The 20,001-nt window shown below is 33.0% G+C and overlaps 3 protein-coding genes across 5 annotated transcripts; 2 read left to right on the top strand and 1 right to left on the bottom strand.

Moving 5' to 3' along the window:
* Positions 1–7,855: 7,855 nt before the first annotated feature.
* LOC21387750 (nodulin-related protein 1) lies at positions 7,856–8,695 on the bottom strand. The gene has a single exon (XM_010098269.2). The coding sequence runs from the start codon at positions 8,614–8,616 to the stop codon at positions 8,167–8,169; it is 450 nt and encodes a 149-aa protein (XP_010096571.1). The 5' UTR covers positions 8,617–8,695; the 3' UTR covers positions 7,856–8,166.
* Positions 8,696–10,622: 1,927 nt separating this feature from the next.
* On the top strand, positions 10,623–14,180 carry LOC21387749 (26S proteasome non-ATPase regulatory subunit 10). Of its 2 annotated transcripts, none has more exons than XM_024165744.1 (6): positions 10,623–10,735; positions 11,346–11,713; positions 11,942–12,074; positions 13,033–13,157; positions 13,312–13,458; positions 13,780–14,180. In XM_024165744.1, the coding sequence occupies exons 2-6, from the start codon at positions 11,519–11,521 to the stop codon at positions 13,912–13,914; spliced, it is 735 nt and encodes a 244-aa protein (XP_024021512.1). In that variant the 5' UTR covers positions 10,623–10,735; positions 11,346–11,518; the 3' UTR covers positions 13,915–14,180. The 2 variants fall into 2 exon arrangements, with proteins under 2 accessions (XP_024021512.1, XP_024021511.1); XM_024165743.1 differs by having other exon boundaries at positions 10,623–10,753.
* Positions 14,181–16,673: 2,493 nt separating this feature from the next.
* On the top strand, positions 16,674–18,582 carry LOC21387748. 2 transcript variants are annotated; one of them, XM_024165747.1, is made up of 4 exons: positions 16,674–16,983; positions 17,392–17,481; positions 17,602–17,695; positions 18,218–18,582. In XM_024165747.1, the coding sequence occupies exons 1-4, from the start codon at positions 16,752–16,754 to the stop codon at positions 18,357–18,359; spliced, it is 558 nt and encodes a 185-aa protein (XP_024021515.1). In that variant the 5' UTR covers positions 16,674–16,751; the 3' UTR covers positions 18,360–18,582. The 2 variants fall into 2 exon arrangements, with proteins under 2 accessions (XP_024021515.1, XP_010096569.1); XM_010098267.2 differs by having other exon boundaries at positions 17,599–17,695; positions 18,218–18,581.
* Positions 18,583–20,001: the final 1,419 nt, after the last annotated feature.

Raw genomic sequence — 20,001 nt, 5'->3', positions numbered from 1 at the left:
ATCAAAAACATTGTTCATGATGAATTTAATTAAAGTTTGGAATCTTTAATTAAAACATTATTAATACATGTCATTCCCATTTAGAATGGAACGGTGCTATCCGCACTGTTAATATGGTGAGATATTGAATGAGTGTATTGCGCATAATAAGATTATGTGGAATAGGGACACATACACAATATGAATTTCTAATAATTTCCGTTAAGCATAGAAATTCTAATTGAGTCTACCGATGGTCATATATAGAATGATCTTAATCCTGAGTTCTTAACAAACTCCTATTTATGGATTTATGTCTTTTGATTTACTCGGTACGGATTCTGAGACCCTGATTCATATTCCTTTTATTTTGAAGACATAATGAAATAGGTAGCTGGGAATGTTATTATAGGAGATGGAATCCATTCCTTCTTGAGAAAGAAGTAGATAAATAATTCTCTTGAGTGTTGATTCAGTACTTGGATTAGTAAGAGCGCTCTGGTTCATGAATGTGTTTTATGAATCACTATTCATTAGAGAATCAATGGTACTCAAGGATGAAGATATAATTAAAGAGGTTAATAGATTCTACCTGACTCTAATTATGAATTATTTATGGAGGATTGATTTATATGTAATGACTATATCAAATGGACACTTCGCAGTTTAGAAGTAATTAATGTCTATAATTTTGAGAGTTCAATTCCAAGTTTATAGTGGTGTAACTATTGGAATTAATAGAATTAATTAATTAATTAAAGTGTTTAATTAATTATTAATTTTATTGGAGCTCGGGATTATAGGTCCATAAGTCCCCGCGTCGTCCTTGTAATTCTACCAGACACAAAGGACAAAATGAGAATTTTAGAATTATGGAATTCTAAAATTAAATACTCGAAAAATAATTAATTGAGAATTAATTATTATTTAAATAATGTGATTATTTAAATTTGAATTTGAATTGTGAACATAATTTAAATTTATCCTTTTAAACTTATTTGATAAGTTGTTCAATTTAGAATTCAAATTAATTTAAGTTTGACTTAAATTCGAATTTGAATTTGAATTAATATTGGACTACAGGATAAAGGATGATTTCTCTTCCTTCCCTATCTGGATTTGGCGCCACACACAAGGGAGAAAAACCCTAGGGTGGCCGGCCATATTAGAGATAAGGTGTAGGAGATTTTTTGTTCCAAACTCAAAATAGGAGATAGAGATTTGATTCATTTTTGAAGTTTGACTTCTACTCTTTAAATATGAGAATGATAGAAAATTGTGAACACAATTTTTGAAAACAATTTCAGCCCTAATAAGTTGGTGGCCGAATTTTCTCAAAGGAAAAAGAAAGGAAACATTTTTTCTCCCAAAAAATTTCACATCGTGCATGCGTTGGTGTTTGTGAAAATTCGAGTGTTATTGAAACCTGTTTTGTCTCACGTGTGCCCACACACACGTCTACGTGGAATCAAGGAATCGACGTGGAAGATTTTGGTTTTCTAAACACAAAGCTTGGAGCAAGGACTGTTCATGGACAAAGAGCTCAAGTTATCATCCGAGTCGACTTCCAGGTATTTTTCCTGATTGAGTTCTTGATATATATAAATTAATGTGATTAATTTATTCGTGCATAAATTAATATAATCTGTAGAGTATCTCAAAAGTTTTTCTAAAATTTTTGTTATACACGATCCGCCTCCCCGCCACGCTTCCGCATCCGAATTCGATTCGGTTACCAACAGAAAAGTCTACCAGTACAGTGCACGCAGATCGAGACGGATCGAATGGATTTGTTGAGGTTTAGAGTGAGCCGTGGTGCTTCAAGAATAGACGGTTGGACAGCGTGAAGTTATCCGTAGACTAAATTACTAAAAGGTAGGATATTCTTACCCATTTTCTTATTAGCCTATTTTTAAATGTTTTGGCTTATGTAAATATTTTTAAAGATAAAAACATGTTTGATAAAGAAAAGTATTTTAAGACAATAGTTTGATCATTGCTATTGATCTTATAATGAACTGATTTAAATTTTTAATGAATATTTCTTAAGATAAGATATCTTGTGAACTGGTAAGCCCGCTAATAGCCTAGACAGGATATGGAGATCATATCCTTAGGGGCACAACCCGAAACCCGGATGGGCCGCTACGGTGGTGTTTGGCCTTGCATTGGTTGTAAGTAATTTAAGTAACTGGTTGCCTGTAATCCGAAATTTCAGTTTATTTACATTTTAGTAAAAATGTTGTTTGGTTCCGACTGATTCATTCGGGCCTGTACTTTTATTTACTTATTCAGTTTTATAACATTATATCCTACTAGGTCTTTCGCTCACTTTTCCTCTATTTTCAATGTTTTAACCTCTCCCTCCAGAGTTAGCGGTTTAGATTCACAGCATCGCAAGTGGATGCCAATGGATTGAAGGCGTGAGATTCAAAGTGGTTCGTTTATTCTGAATTTACAGTTTTTAATTCTGAGTTGTACTGTATTTCTGTATATAAACTGTATTTGGTCGATATTTTAATATTTATTTTGGCATTTGTACATTTTACTTTTATTTTCCTGAATTTTCCATAATTAATCTAATTTAATGAAAATTAATTTTTTTCAATAATCACGATCATATCCTTAAGGTCGTGACATATGAAATCATAAAATTTTGAGAATTAAATAATTTTTTAATGGGGAACAATTAAAACAAATTCAATTTTAAATACAATCTTCAACTCTTAATACGACTCATTAAATGAAACTATAAAATACAAACAAAAAGCCGATTTTTACCGCTCTGTCCAGTCTCAACTTTCTCCTAAAAGCTTTCTCTGTCTCAAACTTTATCAACACACACACTCTCTCCCTCAAACTTCCTACTCTGTATCCCCCTCAAACCTCCTCAACCTACGTGCATATTTCTTTCTCTTTAGTGGGGCGCTTCCAATGGACGATAAGCGTCTCCCTCCCAGTGGACGGTTACAACTCACGGGATGATAAGCGTCCACCTCCATAAAGCTTCTTCTTTCGCTTATTTCCTTAAAAAAAAGGAGGAAAAGTTTATATATATATATATATATATATATATATATATATCAAATTACTCTAAGCGCGCAGTTTTAAGCGCCATAGAACCAACTCTTCATATTTTTTGCGTCAAATTCCCTCAGAACCACTCTCTCTCTCACTCTCTCCACCTTCTCTTACTCATTCTCTGCAATTAATTTATCTTCCTTTCTTCCTCACACCCACCAGTTATTTGACACCGTCGCCGTCTTCTTCGCACCCACTGGTTCTTTGCCGTCGTCCTCACCATCGTTTTTCACCGAGCTAGGATGACGCATCCGGTATATATTTAGTTGTTTGAATATTTTTGCTTGAATTTTTTTGGTTTTTCCTTTTTTTTCTCTCTCTCTTTCTATTTTGTGTGTTGAGTAACATTGAAAGGCTTTAGGAAGTCTGGTAGGTTTTATTTTAAGTGTTTCTCGTCAATTGGATTTATCTGCCTTTTCATGCCTATTTTTCACATTCGAGGAATTCTGGTTATTAATATTGACTAAATAATTGGATCCCAAACGATGCGTACTAAGTGTTTATTGAAATGTCTGTTCTTTTGTTCATCTCAAAACATTAGGTGTTCGTTGTTTTAGGATGTTCCAACTGTTATATTCGGATCCCAAGTAGGAAATATGGAATTTAGGGCCCTTACTGTCTTTTGGGGTTAGGTTTTATAGCAAGACAATGTATGTATATGTAGTTAATGGGCATACATACACAAACGACACACACACACACATATGAACAACGAGACTACGTGATGCAAGCCTTTTCTAATAAATGTTTGTTGACTTGACTGTGAGAGGTGCAACTCTGTGGTGTGGCTTTCTTAGGAAGGAGTATTTATCTATACCTTGCTTGCTATAGGTATTTCTGCTTATAGCTCACTCGTATTATGTTAAGTGTATTTGTCTTGCATTCTTTCGAGATATTCTTTTCTTTTCTTTTATTATTTTCATGATTTCACTTGTTTGGTTGAATATTTGGTTGATTTATGTTGATGACTGATAATATCTTTGTTGAAACAGGTTTTCCATTATGGTATCTTTACAAGGTGGAAATGACGAAAAGGGAAGAAAAAATGAATGTACACTGAAAAAACCACTCAAAAAAGGCGTAAGGATGGAAAGTTAAAAATAAATTTTGATGAAGTGACTTTCAGAGTAACTGGCCACAATCAAGGTATTTGGGCACGTGATTTGGGACTTCTTGCACGAACTCATTTATCGGTTCGATGTGAAGTACCCTTTAACAAATTAAGTGACAAAGTTAAAGCCCCTATTTATGAAGGGATGCTTGTAAGTATACTAAAATACTTCCTTGCAAACTTCAAAGTTAGTTATGAAATTCTAACATTTTTAACATTTTTATTTTGTATGAAAGATTTGACTTTACAATGTTACCAGACATAAAAAAGGCTATAGATGATCAAATGAAGGATTCACACAGAAGTTGGCGGTGTTCATTGCTCAAACACTTTAGGAAAATTAGTGGGGAAATATCACCAGAAATTGCTAAGAGATTACCCCTTGACGATATAATTAATGACAAAGATTGGGAGTGACTCTGTGATTATTAGAGTACTGAGGAACAAATAGTAAGTTTCAAACCTTTCATGAAGTGTTCTGGTGGTATTTTTTTTACTTATTTTACATTACTTTTTGCAATGATTAATTTGTATCATTCTTTTAGGAACTATCCAAGCAAAATACGAAGAACCGCTTAACAAAGAAAGGCTATAACAATTCACATGGATCAAAATCCTCTCATGCTCATCGTGAAGAACTGATATATAAATTTTCCATTAGTTATATATATTTTTTATTTACATTTTTTACTCTAATTCAAAATATTGTTACAAATGAACCTGGAGACTAATCAATTTTTTGGTGACATTGAATTTCACTGGGTTATATATACCAATCACAAAACAAAATAATAGTGCAACCCGCAAGCTGAACAAAATTACATGAGTGGTCATTTTTAATTAATACAAAGCACTTTTTGTAAATAAACAAGTTTTATGTGCAACATATTTTATTTGATTTTATTATGTTAATAATGCAATTTCCTTACCTTTAATTGCTTAGAAACAATTTAACCCACATGCACTTAGAATATTACAAGTAATGGGTCACTCTTTTAGAATTGTTATGCACATTGCTACTGTTTATTAGAGTAGATTCTTTCTCTTCTGTTTTTGTTCGCTTAATTGGTTGTCAATTAGCTTATTGTGAGTCTTCTTAGATTTTCTGTTGAGTCTTTTAGCTTGACTCCTTGTCTGAGTTGGTTACTTAAGGACGTTTGGAATGGGGATTTGTGTCATGATTCGAATCATAGTTCGTAGCTCACTACAATATTTTTTCTCACAAAAAACACACATAAAATAAAAATAATTTTGAATCAGGGTTCTAAATCCATGAACCAAATGTCGCTACAGTTTCACAAGTATTTTTCACTATTCATTTATTGTAGCTCTTGTCCGTTTGTGTTGTTGAAGGCCCCTAGGCCCTGTTTTCACGTGTGAATGAAGATCACATTTAGCAAAAAGGGCAAAAAAAAAAGTTTATTTGGTGTAATTGGCACAGAGATTATTTAACAAAAAGGGCAACATAAGAAAAATAACATGGTACACTCGATTTACTGAATAATTTCTCATTTATATTTAGTGTAATAGGCACAGATGATTTTGTTCTTTTCAATATGTGATAATTTGGTCCCTCTTTTTTTATTATGGTAAAACACCGTCTAACCTTTTTAAACAGGTGTAATTAACACCTTTTTGTTTACATCTGTTAAATTTCTCATGGAAATACGCACATGACCCATCACATTTCAAAAAAGAGTATTAGAATATCAAAAAGTTATTTTTTTAAAACATCAAAGTATCGGTATAAAATTATCAAAAACACAGAATACTAAATTTCTATTTTATTAGAGTACCAAAACAAAATTTTTCCGCAAAAAGTTATGCATTAGAACAAGTTCAACTCACACAAATTTTCCCAACCTAAAGCTACCTTCATACCTTAAAAACTGGCGGGTGATAACACCGTCCCGCTTTAGCATGTGGGTGGAGGCATACGGGTAAGACATGCTTCATTGAAACCCATAAGACGAGGGATAAAGGGCTTGCGGGCCGATAAGGATATTTTTCATATTTCATATTCCAAGAATGACAAAAGGAGGTGTATATAGTTTAGTACATTACATTGAGCAAATATATATATATATATATATATATATATTAGTACATTGTAGAAATTACATACTAGTGCACTAACATACACATGACCTTGTGTGATGAGTTTCCTTTGGTTTTCATGATCTTTTACTCTTAGATTTAGGGCCGTTTAATATTGCTTTTAGAGGTTATTTTTAACTTTTTTTTTTTTAAGAAACTACAGTAAATTCCAGTGTTTGGTAAATTTTATTTTTTGTCCAGCAACTTTTAAAAACTATTGCTAAATAATAAAATTTAAGAAAGATGTTAAGGGTTGCTTCTATTGTCATTATTCAAATTTCTTACACGAACCTTATTAATAAAACTTAATTCTTTGTTTACCCATTTTATTTTTTCATGCCAAACTAAAAATTATTTTTTATATATTTTATCAATATACTATGTTAAATTTTACTCAAATATTTTTTATAATTATCATAATGTTTAAAAATTTCAGCAATAAATAATAAATTTAACATATTTTTAATAATAAATTAAAATCGTATATTTTTTTAGTATTTTGGTGTAAAAATATTATGAATATTAACCTTCAAAATAGAAATGAAACTAACTATAAATATGTATGCTAAATTATGTCTATTTTAGTCGTTATACATCTCCACAATAATTGTATACATAGTGTACTAAATTCTTAAGTTTCTGCTTATGGTATAAACAACAGCTTTGAAGAAAAATTTACCAAACATCTACATATTTCTAATTACAATAACTTTTGACTAACAAGACGGTAACATTAAAAATTTTCAACAGTGCAGTACTGCTAAAATGACCCTTAGGTATAATGAAATAAGAAAACATGCAAATATGCTAACATTAAATCCAAAATGCTCAGGCAAATTTAATCCAGCTCGTAGAATAGGAGGCATGGTCCCCCACCCATCATCCTTCTTCCCAAAAGAGAGCCATTGCAACAAGGTTTTCGACCCGTCGTGATGAGCAATCGTTGTAGTCACCGTGTTGCAAGCCATGGTGAAGTTGCCACAAGCTACCCATGGCGAATCGAGCTAGTCGCGAAGACATCATATCTTGGACAAATCTGTGATTCTTCTAAACTCAACCACCACATATAATTATTTCTTAGAAATAAATTATTTTTTACAAATTCAGTTCACATTATTGCACATACAAAGAAAAATATGTACTATAAAAAAATGAAATCATTTTTCTAAAATTACATAATAAAAAAGAACATACACTTTATTAAAGTTTATAGTGGAGAATAATATCTAAAGGGCGCACTTTATGTAGGTTTTTATTGATTGCAACTGTAAAATTCTGCAACGGTGAAATTCATAGCTTCCCTTGCTTTTTGTTTGACGAGTGAAATTATTTTCAGAGAAGCTAGTGAGATCCAGATAGCCAATTATTGAATTACCAAATTCAACATTGAACAATTTCCAGAAGAAAGGAGAAAGAAAGAAAAGAAAGAAAGAACATCATTGAACAAGCTGAAAAGCTTAACTAGTTTAACTGTATGGTTACATATGTTAATTTTGAAGAACTCTTGGTTTGGTTGGTTGTAACCTGTAACTTTCTGAGGTGCGACAACATTTCTCACATTAAAAAAACGACCTCCAAGTCAACAAGTAGGATAATTAATCAGTACTAAAATGATTTATACATAAATTACAATTTTTTTTTTCTTTTTTCAGAAACACAGATATTACATTACATCGGTCATAACTTACAATGAAAACACAGGGACATGAGTCTACTTATTCATTAGAACAAAAGGAAACCACACATGAGAAATATTTCCATTTCAATGAAAACACAGGGACATGAGTTTACTTATTCATTAGAACAAAAGGAAACCACACATGAGAAATATTTCCATTATTAAACTACGTACAAAGCTAATTAATAAGCAAGAGTACGATTAAACAAAATCATGATGATCACTTCTTCAAGAATCCCTGGGCCGCCTTGAAGTAGTCCCCGAACCCACCTTCCGAATCACTCTTCTTCTGATCATCACCATGATGATGATCATCAGACGGCTTTGCATGATCATGACCACCACCACCACCAGCAGCAGTGTTCTTGGCCTCGTACTGGTGGAGGTAGTCCCCAGCCTTGTGCACGTACTCGCCGACGCCCTTCTCCCCCAGCTTCCCGTACTGCGCCGCCGCGTCGAGAAGGTCTGCCCCCGCCCCCGCAGCCTTGCCCTTATCTATCTTGTCGGACTGGTTGCTGGCGGCAAACTTGGCGGCATCCGCCACCTCCTTGGCGCTCGAAAGAAGCTCCGTCGTCGACGATTTCTGGCGGTGGCCGTGGTTGCCGGGTTTGTTATCCTCACCCGCGGGTTTGTCGCCGTGACCGCCTGCCAGAGACTTGAGTAGATCCATGGTACAAAATTAGAGGATTTTTCTTATTGGTTTTGGAAACGGTTGGGGTATGGATATGACTTTTGTGTGGTTGGTTAGGTGATAGTTATAGATGAGGGTTGATTGCACTGGTGGACCCCAAAACCTATCCGTCATTTGCAATTTGGATATTAAACTTTTGATTTTTATATCCATATAGTCCAATAAGTAGAAAATGTCAATTTATACGATCCAACTTTTTGTTGATGGATAAGATTGATCCTTAACTTTAAAAATTTTAGCATTTCGAGCCACAATTGCCACCCTTTTTATTAGACTATATTGTCAAAGATTGTAAAATATAAGGTCTTGAACGTTAAAAATTAAAAATTTAAGATTAATATGTAAATACTAATAATATAGGGTGTATGAGTAGAATAGAGCGTTTATAGATGGGATTTGTCGGTTAAAAAGTTGAACCACCCCAACAGCCTATCAATTATTTTCATCATATCTCCGCGTAGAATTGAGGAATGAATGGATCAAAGATCAGCTTCCCTTTCATGATTATTGATCAGTGTTGCTTGCGTGTTCATTTCGGGCGTGGATATTTTTGATCGTGCGTTTGCGTCCACCACACACTTTTATTATTTTTCTTTAAGCTCAAAAGGTCCCACATCACACTTTATTCATGTCGCTAATTGGTTCTGCCGACAACTGCGCTTGATATTTTATTGTGCTCATTACTGCTGTCTCTTTGCTGAGTCGTCCCTTCTCTTCATTTGTTTTTCCTCTCATGACTTTGGGATAAGGCCAATTAATGACTCACATGTCACAACAAGCCTACAGTGATTCCCTTGTCTGAAATAATAATAATAATAATAATAATAATAATAATAATAATAATGAATTGGATGGTGGACCGGGCTTATCGTTCATAAGCCCATAATCCTAATGGTAAAGGCCATGGCCCACGGACTCGATTTCTCGTCTTCTGTGACAAACTGCTTTTGCTTGTGGCAATTGCAATTGCTATGGAAATGGAACTCCTCTGTCTCGAAGCAGATTCAGAAAACTTGTGATGTATGTAGTGCACGACAAATTGTTTGTAGGAAATAACGAGTAGAATTCAAGAAATTCGTAGTAGGTAATATTATATATCTTGCATAACAAATTCCATGTAGCAAATGACATAATGACATCATGAATTATATGTGATAGTCAAGTCAAGTGGTATTTGAGAGTATTTTCAGACTATCAGCTCAATATTCACCAACTCTTAAAAGAGTTAAAGATGATGCGATTTGTCTTCTTACGTAAGCACTTATAGCTCAATATAGACATTTGTAATGTGTGAGGATGGACTAGAAATATAGTTACAGTTTGTCACTTCTCTTCATATTTTTATTTTGAAAGAAAAAAGACAAATCATTAATGGTTACAGTTCGATTTCTCTACCTCGACAAGCATTCGTATGTGACATATTGATGGTAGCAAATGACAAACTAGAAGTTATGCGCCAGAAGTTGGAAGACAAAAATGGATTTAATGGGCTCAACCTCTGTCAATTAGTGCATAATTTGATGCATGCTTTCTTAAACAAGTGCTAAAGCATTTGATCCACCTCTTGCACAGTGCAGTTTTGGAGTCGAAATCTTCCAAAAAAAACAAAGCCCCACAAAAAGTGTACAATAGATGACGACATTCTTATTTGGTGTTGCAAGAATGACAACATAGTGACCACAATGACTTGTCAAACCCTTTAAAGTATGATATGATGTGAATTAAAATAGAAGTAATGAGCCTTGCAATTGTTGCAAGCAAAGTAATGTCTTTCTCTTCTTTGTTCGAGAATTGTTAATCGTAGTTCGCTCAAATGGGAGAATGGTACACCCCAGAGGCGTGACCCCTGAGAACACAAGGCAGGTTTGCCAATTGCCATTGCTGCTACATATTTGTTGAATTAAGCCGGTATAAATATATGCATGGGCCCATGGCTAATGTACCTTGTGTTCTCAGGTCACCCCTTTGGGGCATCCTTTCTACAGATGCCCATTGCCTCATCTTTACCATTTTTTGTGAATCATCTCTCTCACACTGATTGTTTATTCAGCTATTTTGCCCTGAGAAGTTGAAGCTTTCTATCCAATCCTGATAACAGGTCATTTTGCTTGGAAAAGTAATTAACATCATTTTCTTTCGTCTAGTTTCTCTTGAAACTTTTCTTCATTGTATTCCAACCTCTACGTTATGTTGCCCGAGTTAGATTTTCTCTTTTGTCAGAAAATTTAGATTTAGATTTTATACTATTTACTCTATAACAAGTTAACATATTGAAGTGGGGAGGGTGGGGTCAATTTTTAACCGTTAGATTTAATAAAAATTATATCATATTAAAAAAATATATAAAATAAATAATTTTTTATATAAATCTCATAATTAAAAATAAAAAATTATTAATAATTTATTTTTTTTGATCCTACCGGATAAACCCTCGTCTAAGTCAAGTGATCGAACTTTCTTTTTTTAAGGGGAGAGGGTATAATAGGACTGGTCTTTTATATTTATTTATTTATTTATTTATTTACGTATTTTCTACATTCAGATTTCAAGAAGAGTATTAATTTTAAATAATGGATAGAATACAATTTAATTTAGGAACTCTACATGGAAAATAATGTTTGATTCACGAATTTAAAATTATTTATAATTTATGTGTATTTTAAAAAAATAATACAATAACGAATCACTAATTATAATTCAAATCGCAGCACAAATTCTCGTATTAAACGCTACCTTAATATTCCACTCCACGTAGCAACCGAACGAATTGGACACGAGTGCGTTCTCAGTCTAGTTCTCGCGTTGAAGCGCTCTCAGTTCCGACGAACGACAATACGACAGCCAAAACCCCGCAAAAGCCCAAACCCTACCGGCCTAGACCATGGAAATGGAGATCGATCCTCCCCGGCGACCAAATCGCGATTTCAAACCCCAAGACCTCTTCAAAGCGGCGGAAACCGGCGATTCCTCGGCTTTCACATCTCTTTCTAAAGAAGAGCTCTCGAAATCTCTCTCTCTAAGGAATGAGGACGGTCGCTCCCTCCTACACGTCGCCGCCTCTTCCGGTCAACTCGAGGTCCGTCTCCTCCTCCCATCTTTTACTGTTTTCCTGTTTGCTTGCTCGGAAAATGCGGTAAAACGTGGGAAAATTTCGCGTCATGTGTTGTTTTTTAAGGCTATGGTTATCGATGTTCCGATTTCTAGGTCTGTATTTACTTCGGAATTTTAAGAATTTTGCGTTTAGCTTGGAAATTATTGTTTTTTAATTAAATAATCATGTTTTGTTGTATTTTTCTGTTAATAGGTGGTGAAGGTGTTGGCAGCTTCTGATGAAGCATCGAGTGTGGTGAACAGTGCAGATGAAGAGGGATGGGCCCCGCTTCATTCTGCTGCGAGCATTGGGAACTCTGAAATTGTTGACATTTTGCTTAGTAAAGGTTAGAAATTTCCAAATTCCCATGCTTTTATGTGGTGTTATTGTGTGTTTTGCTGCATTTTGATAAGTTCATGAATGATGATTACATCTTAGTTTCACAATAAAAAAAAAAGAAGTGAAAGCAGAAAAAGAATTAGGAGACACAAAGGAAAAACAAAAAACGAAAAGAATAGCCAGTTTTTTTTTTAAAAAAAATTAATCCATTATCTTTGATCATGTCAATAATTCATTTTTGGAATGCTTTGTGAATTGAAAATCTGACCGCATTATTGCGCCATTGACCTTGTTGATGCCCTCTTTGGCAAGTAAATACTCATCCATTAGAAGAGGAATGCTGGTCTATGGATTAAAGAGTAGTATGCTATGGAGTTCACAAACGTGACGAGTGTCGATGGAAGTTGAGTTTCAACATATGCCCACTATCGTGTTACTTGTTGAATATGCTCATTTTTAAGTGTTTCATGATGCGTGGGTTAGAGATGTAGAATGAGTTGATGATGGAAATATCATTTGGTAACAAACTAACAAAGGGCGCATTTGGAACTCGTTCCAAAATGATTTTGTTTTTTATATGAAAATGAAAATGAAAACGTTTTCAATCTCAAATAAAAATCATTTTTGAAAATGCGTTTGGTAGTTTTATTTAGAAATTATTTTCAGTATAAAAGAACCCATTAATATATATATATATATATATCTCTCTTTGTGCTCGAGAGAGGAGAAAACGAAAACAAAAAATGAAAAATGACTAAAAATCGTTTTTCATTTCTCTCTCATTTTACACTAAACCAAAAAATTGTTTTCATTTCCGTTTTTTGTCTTTATTGCGCCAAATGCCGTTTTGGAAACGTTTTCATTTTTTCTTTCTCGAAAAACGTAAAAAACAAAAACGGGATCAATTCTAAACACGGCCAAGATTTTGATATGCCAATCCCTTTTACCCTTTCTCTATTTGACAGGAGCTGATGTTAATTTGAAGAATGATGGTGGTCGTACCGCTCTTCATTATGCTGCCAGCAAGGGATGGTTGAAGATAGCTGAAATTCTGATCTCACATAGGGCAAAGATTAATCTGAAGGACAAGGCTTGTAACTTCAAATAGCTGGATCTGTCATCTTTACTTTCTAAAACCATTTTTAGAGCATTTTATATGCTGATAACGTGTTTTAATGTTCCCACATATTTTCTTCATCATTATTCGAGTTCTGACATTCGTTATATGACATGTAATCAATCAGGTGGGTTGCACCCCATTACACCGGGCAGCAAGCACTGGCAACTCGGAGTTGTGTGAGCTCCTAATTGAAGAAGGAGCTGATGTTGACGCTGTTGACAAAGCTGGCCAGACTCCTCTTATGAATGCAGTGATTTGTTATAACAAAGAGGTAGTATTTGTTAAAGTTCTAAGGAAAGAGATGCTTATCGCCTGTTATATATTCTTGAGTTTGTTGTTTTTGAATATGCTGAGGAAGATTGTAAATATTAGTTTTATTCTCTATTCTGTTCTCCTTTGACTAAATAATCTTTGCTAGTAATTCTTGAAAGTCAAATGAACTTTGCATTTTCTTCTTGGCTTTGTGTTATCATCTTTTCGTTGTTGGAAGTACCGACGTGTTTATTTGTTACTTATTAATGTTCTCTTCAGAACTATTAGTGAAAATCAATAACTTGCGATGTCTAACTGTGTATTTGTGTTTTCTTGACAGGTATCTCTTCTTCTAATAAGGCATGGAGCAGATGTAGATGTGGAAGACAAGGAAGGATACACAGTACTTGGTCGAGCTTCCAACGACTTTAGACCAATATTGGTAGATGCTGCCAAGGCCATGCTTGAAGGATGAAACTTGGGAGTCGTTAGATTTGAGATTAAGGCTCTGAAAGGTTCTTTGATAAAGAATTATGTTGTGCGTGGTGCAGAATCTCATGTTCTGAATTCTAGAAAAAGGTGTCTAAGTCCTGACCAAAAGAAAACAAGGAATAGAAATATGTTTCAGTGAAGCAAATATTTGTTTTCCCTTTTGTTACAATGGAGGTGGGGAGCTTAGTTGTGGCTCTAAGCTTTTAACAAATAACAAGCAACAAAAATTTGGCAAATTTGAGATTTCAAGATTTCACTCACAGCTCTTTCTGTTGTGATTTCTGTGAAACACAGATGGAAGAGAGAGAGAGAGAGAGAGAGAGAGTAATAAACCAAAACATTCTTCAAAATTTCTCAATTAGAACGTATTAAAAATGGCATGCCACGTAATTTTCTCTACTATTATTAGTTTTTGGATGTGCAGTGGTATAGACAGAATTTTGGTCTTTGCAACGAGCTGTGCTAAAACCCACCAAACAAATTGCGGATTTTTTTTTAGAGGAACAAAATTGTTGAAAATTTGTTTTTTTTTTTTTTTTTTTTTTTTTTTTTGTAAATCATTAGGGTTTTGTCATTTCGGTTTTTAGTTTAACGAATATGGCACTGGTACTCATAATATTAAGAAGGTTACTTACTATTTCTAAAAATAACATTTTTTAGCCTCTATATTTTTTGAATTGTAAAATGTCTATTTTAATTGAGCGAATTTTTATGGTGTTCTCTGTACTTTTGGAAACACTAGTGTTTCTTACTTAGCAGCTGTCAGATTTGTATTATTTTTTTAATTTAATTTAATTTTTGACTAAATTTAATATAAATCTGATGACTAATAAGTAGAAAACATCAATATTCTTAAAAAAGAGAGTTTTTTTAAGGAAATTTCTTCAATATTTTATTTTGTTTTTTTCTTAATGTTTTTGTGTAATTAATTTGAAAATAAATAAATTTTTAAGGCAACATGAACATTTTGCAGCTAGAAAAACCGCTTAGTTACCTTTTAGTATACTATATATAGATATATACTAGCTAAAAATCAGCGCGTTGCTGTGAAATAATACAATAAAACATATGTACATATATATAGAGTTAAAAGTTTCTTAGAATGTGTTACAGCTTGTGTTTCCTTTTTTTTATTCTTTTTAAGTACAAAATACAAATTTTAAAAAAATTAATAATAATAATAATAATTAAAGAAGTTGAAAATCTTTAATTAATGAAGTACTTCAAAGAATTTAAAAGTAGTTATATTACCTAGTCTTTAGGCGTTTCTGAGTGGGTCTGTTGCCTTTAGTTCAGAACTGAATTAATTAAATATTGTTAATATATGTATTCAAAATAGTAAATGTTGATTTTTATTGATAATTGATATAAATTAGTAAATATGTCTTACCTTGTAGTCAATCTTTTTGGATCTAGTGTTTTTAGACCTATTGTTGTGGTTGTTGATATTTGTGGTAGTGGTATTAAAAGATAGACATCTTCAAATATTTTTGAAATAACTGTAATTATTTTTGCTCGCATTTGTTGAAAATAAACTTGCAATATTTTGGTTTGTCATTTTAACTGAGCAATGATTGGTAGAATTACAAATGGATCAGTAAAGCCTTCACCAATTATTAATGTTCATCATTTGTTAATGTAGAGCATGGTTTTTTGATCAATGCTTGTGTTGTTCTTCCAACCATTAAAGTAATTTTATAGTTTAATTTTTTAAAAAGGTGCGACTTTATTTTATTTTAGTGTATTTTTATTTAATTTTATCTTTCATTCAAATTATTTGTGCTATTATCATTTGAGAGGCTTTGAAAATTTAGCGCAAAATGATATTGACATCGATAATATCATACCACAAATCAATACCTTTCTTTTTCAATGTTTTTCTTTTTTAGTCTTTGTTTAGTTTTAGCATCAAACGCGCACTATGTATACATGATTAATTTAAAATAACGGCTAACACAAATTGTTTTTAAAAAAAAAGAAGTAAAAAAGACGACATAAAAGAAATGAAAATAATAAATGGAGAAAATCTTAAGCAAAGAGAGAGGAAAAATAATCTAACTTATTTCGTTGTGTTTTAAATTAATTCTATTTTATTTTGTTTATTTTGCTTATTTAATTTGGTGTTATTTGATTTTAATTTAGCGTATTTATATTTAATTTTATTGTATTATTTATGACATTTTTATTTAAGTAATATAAAAAACTTGGCACAAAACGTTGATAAAATAGATAATATTGAACTTCTAATCGATTTAAAATAAATAACTATAATAAAGAATAAAAATCTAAAAAATAAACTGAAAATGGTTTAAAACTGTCCAATCAAAAATTTCGATGGTTATGATTCATACGTGAAAAGTGCAAGAGAAGCGAGTTCGACGAGGGGAAGAGGGCAGCTTCGCAGTGGTGAGCCCTGCTACTTTTTTCTTCGGCCAGTCGGGCGTCAATACGTGACAATCCTAAAGTAAAAGATGTAAAAGCACATGCGCAGAGAAGGGAAAAGAAAAGAAAAAATAGTAAAATTGACAATTCACACCCAAAGAATAAGAGACATAAATGGAATTTCAGATAATGAATAGTGAATTGTGAGTGTGTGAATAGTGAATCTCAATCTCTTTTACTATATATAATAATATATATATATTTCAAATAATAAGATATCAACTTGGTGTTTCGTTAAAATGCAAGTATCAAAATGATAAAAACCAATATTTATCATTTGTTTATATATTTTCTGTATAAAGAAAAAGGGGAGAAAAAAAAGTGGCTAGATTATCCTTTACTAAAAATTGGACCGAGGAAGAAGTGTGGGGGAGGAGCATGGGTTCCTCTTCAGTCTTGGCTGTCTCTCATCCTTCTCTTCACTTAGCTTCCAACAATTTAGTCCTCTTTGCAAAACCCAGTATCCCATTAAAGTCTTTCCAAATTAAGAGCTCTAAAATACCAACACTTTCTTTTTCTTCTTCTTCATTGCCATCTTCTTGCTTATCGGTTCTTCACAAGTCCCTTCCTTTGGCCGCTTCAGCTCTCATTCTTCTCTCCTCATATCCAGGTAAATCCAAAGGTCCAAAATTTAGCTCTTCTTCGTAAATATTTTTTTTCTTCAATTTTCATTTCATATGCTATAAGAAAACCAGAATTCAAATTTAAAGATGGACACTTTGTGCTTCTTCTGTGCTGATGATTTCGTGAGTTATCCTGCTTGATCAAAAGAAAATTTTGAAATTTTGATGAGTTATGACCGCGGAAATAGTATTTATGTGATGGTTTATCAATAAAAAGTAGAATAAACCATCAATTACCGAGTTAAGTACGTGATGGGTTTGTTTGAAACTAGTCTACACTCTACCCACGTTCCTTCATTTGCTTTTTGGGTAATCAAATTCTAACTTGTTTATGACAAAATTCAATTCTAAAAGTATGTTTAATAAGCAGGGGTGTATGTTTGTTGGTTTTGCAGCTAAAGCTGGATTTCTTTCCGGATTTTCCGGGATAGAATCTGTTCCTGGTCCTGAGTTGCCTCAAATTGACTTTCTTAATCGCCTCAATGGTATGGTTCTAATTTCCTTTTTTCTTTTTTCCCCTTGTGATGATGACTTCATGATTTGTGATATAAAAAGGAAATGAAGAGAGATAAATCTGTGTTGCTACTTGCTTTGTTTTGCAGAAGAAAACCAGAAAAAGTACGCAGAAAATGATGCAAGATTCAGAGAATCTCCCCTGCTCAAGAAGCTACTAGAGCGATCCAAATTGAATTTAGAAAAGTAAATTCTCCATTGTGTTAATCAAAGGAGCTTTTTTCTTAGCAGTAAAATTGTCATTTAGTTAGTTTGATGATATAGTTGGCTGGCATTTGCTAATTCTCATCACTAGTCCACTTGTTAAACTTGCTAATATAGTGTCGACTTACCTTTGAACTAGCAGGAGCCACCCATATATAATAGCTTTCATTCACCTGATTGTAAAACAAAGAATATAATATGAAGTAGAAGAAAAGTGGGAAACATAGTAGAAATCTCCCTCTACCTCACATATATGCAGACCTATAAGAAGTTTATGGGGTCAACTTTATTGCGTGGGCTTAATTTATTGGAGAATTCCGCGTTACGGTAGAACATAGTTTTTGCAACTCACGAGAGTAGTATCATATTAGAAAAAGCATGAAAACTTAAAAAAACTTGCTGCCTGTGCCTTACTAGTATTTTTTTTTTTTTTTTTTTTGTCGCTGCCGCAGAATTCTCCTAATCTATGATGCCATTAACATAATGAAAACTGAAACATTTCAGGAATCGCCAAGAAGTTCAGGACAAGTACTGCATACGTGGTGCGGAATGGGGAGTTGGAGATTGCTCGGCGGAGGGAATGTCTCCAGAAGAAAAAGAGAATTTCATTTCCATGTTGAAGCAGAAAGCTGGTGTGAAAGAATGATTAAGAAGCAATCTCGCGTAGCTGATATTGCTTTCCATTTAAGTTTAGCAGCAATCACTTATCCAAATCTTCCATGATTTATCACATTCTTTGAACAAGCTGGTTATATTGTTTTGCTTGCTTGTTTAGCATGTGATAGTTTTTCCTGTCGTTCTATAAGGAGAGGAAACAGGCCCCTTTTTTTCCTCTAACAAATGTTCAACCATTTATCTTTTTTCTTAAAACAAAAAAAGAGTAAATATTTTGCTTAGTTTACAAGTGAGCATGGCATATTATTAGTAATTACTAACCGAACGACGTGCCTTATAGTCCAAAAATGAGTGGCAAACTACATGGTGTTTGGGCGAAAAAGAAGAACATGTTTCTACAGATGTACAACAAGCGGCTGTTAAACCAAACGACACGCTCTCAATAAACGACAATAAGTAGGATAAAATGACTTTTTACTCTCAAACGACAATAATGTTTTAGAATATAAACGGCATGGAATTAAGTTTAAATCTCTACCTACGAAAAAAAAAAAGACTGAGATGGGAATCGAGGGATATCAGACTTATTGAACAAAAGCATAAACGACACTCATTTCTCAACGACAAGAAGCTGTTGGATGGTAAAAGGGTGGTTTCAGCAACTTATTTATGAATTAGACATTATGGACTACACGTAACAAGAGATTGCCTTGCTAATGCAGAAACGACATAGAAACGATCAAAACGTCGTTTTAGTAATATCTCATTTCACTGAAAAGCCCATCTTCGACCAACGACATATTTGGGGACGAATCACGGGACGCGTTTAGAACTCGTTTTAAAATTATTTTTTTAATCTCAGACATAAATTATTTTTAAAAATGCGTTTGATAGTTTTATCAAGAAATTATTTTCAGTGTAAAAAAACTCATTAATGTCTCTCTTTCTCTCTCTCTTTGCTCGAGAGAGGAGAAAACGAAAATAAAAAATGAAAAACGACTAAAAGTCATTTTTCATTTCTCTCTCATTTTACACTAAATTAAAAAATCGTTTTCATTTCTGTTTTTTATCTTTATTACGCCAAACGCCGTTTTAAAAATATTTTGTTTCTCAAAAAACGTGAAAAATAAAAATATGATCAATTCCAAACATGGCTATAGAATTTTTAGTACTTCTATTACTAAAGTTGTTTGGCTGATAGGTTATCTAAAATTTACAATTATAGTTTGGACATGTTAACTTGGTAAATCCTGGATGTACTTATATTTACCGTGTATACTCAGGATTTACTATTAGAATTTGTACGATTCTTAAAAAAATGATGTTAACTTGGTAAATTTAAGATTTACCATTAAAGTTTGTACATGCTAACTTAATAAATCCTGAATATATCTGGATTTACTGTGTGTATCTAATATTTACCATTAGAAACAGTTCTTTAAAAAGTGATATTAACTTGATAAATTCTGGATTTAACGTGTATATCCAAAGGATTTTTACCATTATAATTTGTACTGTTTTTTTTTCAAGTAATTCTAACTCGGTAAATCCTTGATATACTTAGATTTATCGTGTACAATTACGATGAGAGAGAGAGGGAACATGGAGAGTGATGAAGGCAAACAACGACACTGAAAGAAAAGGAAGAGGGAGAGTAGGGTTTTTTAGAGAAG

The sequence above is a fragment of the Morus notabilis genome, unplaced genomic scaffold (assembly GCF_000414095.1).
Source record: "Morus notabilis unplaced genomic scaffold, ASM41409v2 Scaffold284, whole genome shotgun sequence".
Lineage (NCBI taxonomy): Eukaryota > Viridiplantae > Streptophyta > Magnoliopsida > Rosales > Moraceae > Morus > Morus notabilis.
Note: the sequence above shows the minus strand (reverse complement) of the source record. Positions and strands in the feature narration are given on the sequence as shown.

Excerpts from the sequence above, each read along its gene's own strand:
- LOC21387750 (XM_010098269.2), bottom strand. The coding sequence starts at position 8,616 with ATGGATCTACTCAAGTCTCTGGCAGGCGGTCACGGCGACAAACCCGCG.
- LOC21387749 (XM_024165744.1), top strand. The coding sequence starts at position 11,519 with ATGGAAATGGAGATCGATCCTCCCCGGCGACCAAATCGCGATTTCAAA. Across the intron at positions 13,158-13,311 it reads AGATTAATCTGAAGGACAAG|GTGGGTTGCACCCCATTACA; the intron begins GCTTGTAACTTC and ends GTAATCAATCAG. Across the intron at positions 13,459-13,779 it reads TGATTTGTTATAACAAAGAG|GTATCTCTTCTTCTAATAAG; the intron begins GTAGTATTTGTT and ends TTTTCTTGACAG.
- LOC21387748 (XM_010098267.2), top strand. The coding sequence starts at position 16,752 with ATGGGTTCCTCTTCAGTCTTGGCTGTCTCTCATCCTTCTCTTCACTTA. Across the intron at positions 16,984-17,391 it reads TCTTCTCTCCTCATATCCAG|CTAAAGCTGGATTTCTTTCC; the intron begins GTAAATCCAAAG and ends TTGGTTTTGCAG. Across the intron at positions 17,482-17,598 it reads CTTTCTTAATCGCCTCAATG|AAGAAAACCAGAAAAAGTAC; the intron begins GTATGGTTCTAA and ends TTTGTTTTGCAG.